This window comes from Lycium barbarum, chromosome 5 (genome assembly GCF_019175385.1).
Source record: "Lycium barbarum isolate Lr01 chromosome 5, ASM1917538v2, whole genome shotgun sequence".
Taxonomy (NCBI): Eukaryota; Viridiplantae; Streptophyta; class Magnoliopsida; order Solanales; family Solanaceae; genus Lycium; species Lycium barbarum.
In genome coordinates, this window is record NC_083341.1 from 122,406,491 (window position 1) to 122,412,173 (window position 5,683).

At 34.5% G+C, this 5,683-nt stretch overlaps 1 protein-coding gene across 1 annotated transcript; it reads left to right on the forward strand.

Moving 5' to 3' along the window:
* Positions 1 to 301: 301 nt before the first annotated feature.
* LOC132641330 (probable nucleoredoxin 1) lies at positions 302 to 3,720 on the forward strand. The gene is made up of 5 exons (XM_060358277.1): positions 302 to 339; positions 457 to 713; positions 839 to 1,318; positions 1,396 to 1,869; positions 2,270 to 3,720. Exons 2-5 carry the CDS (start codon positions 615 to 617, stop codon positions 2,861 to 2,863), a joined length of 1,647 nt encoding a protein of 548 aa, XP_060214260.1. The 5' UTR covers positions 302 to 339; positions 457 to 614; the 3' UTR covers positions 2,864 to 3,720.
* The last annotated feature ends 1,963 nt before the right edge of the window (positions 3,721 to 5,683 follow it).

A 5,683-nucleotide genomic window follows, 5' to 3' on the forward strand; every position in this document is an offset into this window, starting at 1 on the left:
GGGGTTTAGCCGTTATATAAAGTACTAGTTGTAACAAATTTTAGCATTTTTTATGAGATCACCTCTCAAAATGATAAAGAAATAAAGAGAAATGTGTTTCTATACATGGAATTTTAATAAGGTTGTTTGGAGAAGCCGGCAAAGGATATAGCTTTTCTCAGTAGAGACAAAGAAGCATATTTGAGGAATCTTTTAAGTGGAGAGGAATCAAGATTCCACTTTCCGTCTAAATAATAATATACCATTTCATTTGTCACTGTTGTGTATATATATAGCGGACCTGATTATAATATGGTAACACATTGAAATAAAATGCCATTCAAAGTTTGGTCTAGGCAGGTAATGCCTTCTAATCCATGTTCACATGACTCACAATAAGGCAATTAAAAACCATTTGAGAGGACTAACTTATTCAATTGATGATCTTATAAACAATTTAATATGTATTTGTGACAGGGCCGGCCAGGTTGAAAGTTCAGATGAAATTGACCGGCAAGTGCTCACTGTCCCTGATAAGGTTATCCATTTCCTTTAAGAGAGAATCAAACTGTATACAAATCAAATGAAACATGTTGAATATTGTCATTTTTGAAAGCTACAGGAATCAGTAACTGATGGCTATGGCAATTGATCAAGAAAGTTCTGCTAATGATCTCACAATTGTACTGTCTTCAAAGGAAAGAGACTTTCTAATACGTAGAAACGGCGAACAGGTATGTATAAGTTTATTTCTATAGAATTCTTGACTTTGCATATATACTTCCTCTATAGTCTTATTAAGAATAAGAAAGATTGAACCAAAACCAACTGGATCACTGCTTTTATACTTGTTTTGTAGGTTAAGATTAATAGCTTAAAAGAAAAGATTGTGGGCTTGTATTTCTGCGGTTCGTGGTGTGGTCCATGTCGCCAGTTTACACCAAAGTTGGTGGAAACTTATGAGGATATTTATCCTAAAGGTTACTCTGAAATAGTGTTTGTTTCATCTGATAAAGATGAAAAGTCGTTTATTGAATACTTAGGAAAAATGCCATGGCTTGCTGTTCCATTTTCTGATGCTGAGGCGCGTAAGAACTTAAAACAGTTGTTCAAAGTAAGGGTAATTCCACATCTTGTGTTTCTTGATGGGACAGGCAAAGTTTTGGGCAACGAGGGCATTAAATTTATCGAACACTTTGGTCCTGAAGCCTATCCATTTACATCAGAAAGAGTTAATTACTTGAGGTTGGAAGAAGAGAGGGCCAAAGAAAATCAGTCTTTGACGTCTCTTTTAGTCTATGGATCCCGCGATTTTTTGATCTCAAATGATGGGAACAAGGTAATAATTGTCCTTGAGTTTGATCATCTCTATGCATTACAAGTTTTTGTGCTTACTCTCGATGTGTTTGTTTTCAGATTTCTGTGTCTGAGCTTGAACGGAAAACAGTTTGCCTATATTTTGCAATGAGTAGTCATAGGGAGTGCAAGAATTTCACCTTGAAGTTAAAAGAGGTATACGAAAATCTTAAAAGAAAGAACTTTGAAATTGTGCTGATTTCTCTGGATGAAAAATATGAGGATTTTAAGGAAAGCTTTGGAAGAATGCCATGGTTGGCTTTACCTTTCAATGATAAGAACTGTGAGAGGCTGGTTCGGTACTTTGAGCATAAACTCCTACCACAGCTTGTCATAATAAGTCCTGATGGGAAGACTCTGCAGAAAAATGCAGTTAAATTTGTCGAAGAATATGGTGATGAAGCCTTTCCTTTCACACAAGAAAAGCTTGTTACTTTGGCTAATCTAAAGAAGAAGAAACTCGAAGCACAAACATTAGAGTCCATTCTTGTTACTGCAGATCGAAATTTTGTCATTTCAAATGGTGGTTTAAAGGTAAGTTTAGCTTGTTTGGCCAAGCTTCTAGGAAGACAAAAGAGCTTGTTTTAGAAAGTTGAGGTGCTTGGTCAAGCTTTTAGGCAAAACATAAGTATTTTTGACTAACAACAAAAGTTGATTTACAAAAGCTAAAAAACATAGCTTTTTTCAAAAGCATCTTCGAACATTGACGATGCACAAAGTATTGTTCTAATATTGGCAAAAGTGCTTTTCAAATTGGATATCCAAATAGAAACTGCTACTCTCCAAAAATACTTTTTCTAAAAACACTTTTGACAAAAGAACTTTTAAGCAGATTTTAGAAGTTTGCTCAAACAGGCTAGTATGACTTTAAATGAGTTACTGAAAATGTGGATTCATTTCATTAATCATGTTATTTTTCCTTGTACTTGTTTAGGTTCCTGTGTGCAATCTAGTAGGGAACAACATTATACTGTATTTTGCAGCAAGTTGGAGTCTCCCAAGTCGAGAATTTCTACCCAAATTCGTAACTGCATACCAAGAAATCAAGAAGAAAGATGAAACATTCGAAGTGATTTTCATCTCTAGTGATCAAGATGAACCTTCCTTTAATGACTTCTTTTCAAGTATGCCTTGGTTAGCACTCCCTTTCGACGATGAAAGGAAGGCGTTTCTTTCAGGCAGATTCAACATTGTTGGCATTCCAGTGGCCATAGCCATAAGTCCTAGTGGCTGCACTGTAAATACACAAGTAAGGCATCTGCTAGAGATGCACGGTGCAGGAGCATATCCGTTTACGGAAGAACACATAAAGAATTTGCAGCAACAACTCGACAAGAATACAATGGGTTGGCCTAAGAAAAGCAGAGATGAAATTGATCACAATGAGCATGAACTTGCATTAATACACCAGCAAGTGTATCTTTGCAGTGGGTGCAAGGAGCTGGGGTACGGGTGGTCGTTCTTCTGCAAACATTGTAATTATGGGCTTCATCCAAAATGTGCTGCAAAACAAGATGAGATGAACTGAAAATAAGTGTTTTATGAAAACCCCCAAAGCCCCTTTTAAGGGTTATGGTCACTCAACTGATGATTATTATCTCAGAAAGTCACCAATTTCATTCATCTAAGGGAGTGACTTTCTGAGATAATAACTACTACTATATTATTTTTAGTGACCATCTCAGAAATCAACTCCCCATTTTAGTAACATAGATTCACTTTAACCTAATATGTGACCTCCAGTTCATCTTGTGATTAAACATCTGGCTTATATTCAAAACTGTGATTTGTGTAATTGTTATAATTTACGTCTGAGCTTCTAATAATTAGTGGTTAGTTCATGATAATTATGCCTTTATGTACGGCGGTGAATGGATCTTCGGATCGATTACCGATTCTCAGCCCTGTCCTTTGAGTTCCACTCTGGTTGGCCTCTCTTGTTTCCATCTTACAATGAGAAGAGAGAGAGCAAAATCTACCTCCTTGACAGATTACAGAGCTACCGAGCTTCTCTTAAAGCCAAGTAGTTGAAAAAAAGGGTAAATGAATGCGTCAAGGCTGCGAAAAGGACAACTACATTTTGTTTTTCACATTTTGTTTTTTTTCCTCCATGAGATGACTAAAAGGTGCTAGATGGACTAAAGTCAAACCGGATAAAGAAAGCAGTTATCCTATGTGTAAACCTTGTTGTAGGAGCAGGCCGGTCTAAGTTTGACTTTGTCACTGGAATTTCCGGGAATCAGCTTCACTAGACATTTATAGCCTATTCATGGCCAAGCTCTATTTGGCGGACAATAATGATTCAACGAGGTGAAAGTAAGCCTGATAACCAGTTCAATCGGAACCGGCCGGTTTCCGATCTAAAAACCGGAATCGGCCACCGGTTTCGGTTTATCAGTTCCAAACATGGAAACCGGAACCGGATCGGTCCAAAACATTAGAAAACTCTTATTTTTTTTTTTTTTGGTATAGTATATATATATATATATATTATAGTATGTAGTAGTATATTGTAGGTATATTTATATATGTTATATAAGTTTATAAGTAAAATTTATATATTTACTAACTAACAGCATATATGTATATATATATAAAGTTATATGCTTAAGTTATACTACACATACCTAAAATATACTAAGAATATATTTATATATATCAATACCCCGCGCATAGCGGGAGCTTAGTGCACCGGGCTGCCCTATATATATATATATATATATATATATATAAGTTATATGCATACTCTATATAGTTAAAAGTTCTTATATATGTTTAAGTTATATGTATTATAACTTAAGTTATTTATAACTTAAGTTTTTTCTAAGTTTATAAATTTCTATTGTATAAATTAAGTATATTTATATTATAAGTATATTTTAGTTATTTTTCAAGTATATAATAACTTTCTAGTTTTTAATTTAAGTAGATGTATATTATAAGTATATTCTTAGTATATTTTAGGTATATTCCTAACTTAATATAAGTAAAAATATGAACACAAGTAAATAGAAGAAAGCTCAATGAGCCATATATTTTATTCATTCATGGATAACATTTATTTGCAAGTTGTAATTTTTTTTAACTTGCAAATAATACATGAGTTGCAAAGAAATAGTAGAATAATAAAATCAAAAAGTGTTAATCATTTGGCTAATATCCGTCATATCATATTCGGTCATGGAGATATCTTCAAAGTCTTCCATTTGGTCCACTCCACTTGCTATCAAATCTTCAATCTCTTCCTCTTCGCCTTCCACCGCTTCTAAGTTTTGGTTGCGTCGCTCCGATCTAATCCAATCGCGAATGCACACTAGTACTTGCAAGCTAAATCCGGATAATGAGTGTCTATGGTCTCCAATTTGTTGTCTTCCTTGGCTAAATGCACTCTCCAAAGCCACGGTTGATATTTGAACCGTAAGGATATCTCGAGTCATTCTTGAAAGTATCGGATAACTCGCCTTGTATCTCTTTCACCATGCTAAGACGTCCAAATGATCTAGTTGGTTGATATTCACATTTGGCTGCATCAAATAAAAGTGATATTCATCAAAGTTTGCATTATGAGAAGGAGTTGGATGTGAATGTAAAAGTTTTAAATGCGACAAACCCGACAAGCCCTTTTTGCTACTTTGAAAAGTAGTAGGGCGTGGAGCAACGGGTGTAGCATTTTCTTCCAAATTAGAATAATGACTAAAAAGTTTTCTAAACTCGGCATCAATCGCGAGCTCGGCTTCAATTAAAGATGGTTCAACTTCCTCTTCAATTTCTAAAAAGGTATAAATTTGACCAACCAATGCTCTAGTATAACACATTTTTAAACAGGGATTTAAAAGAGAACCCAATATAAATAAAGTTGGGATGGGAAAAAAATACTTCTTAAATTTTGTTGTCATATTAAAAATAGCCGTTTGATAACCGGATTTATTTTTATACTCTTGTAAAACTCTAGCTATTTCCGCTAAGTAAGCTAAAATTCCGGTTACCGTGGGATAGAATTGTCTAGAAAAAGCAAGAGTTGCATTATAAAAAATTTGTAAAAGTTCAACACATTCCTTAACATCTTCCCAATCGGTAATATTTAACCAATCATCACTATCCGTATTAAAATGGTTGTGAACTTGTTGTATGGGAATCCTATAATCATATGCTTATTGTAACATAATGTAAGTGTAGTTTCACCTAGTGTCAACTTCTACTTGAATTTTCCTAGGTCTAAGGCCATTTTTCACACAAGAATTCTTAAAATCTCTCAGTTTTGCCCTATTAGCATTACAAAAAAGAAATGCAACCGCATTTATAACTTTTTGAATAGAATCTTCAAAACACTCAAGGCCATCTTTAACAA

What these genes read in the sequence shown, in the direction of transcription:
- LOC132641330 (XM_060358277.1), top strand. Translation starts at nt 615, where the DNA reads ATGGCTATGGCAATTGATCAAGAAAGTTCTGCTAATGATCTCACAATT. An exon ending in TACGTAGAAACGGCGAACAG is followed by an intron (nt 714 to 838) that starts GTATGTATAAGT and finishes CTTGTTTTGTAG; the next exon opens with GTTAAGATTAATAGCTTAAA. An exon ending in TTTCAAATGGTGGTTTAAAG is followed by an intron (nt 1,870 to 2,269) that starts GTAAGTTTAGCT and finishes GTACTTGTTTAG; the next exon opens with GTTCCTGTGTGCAATCTAGT.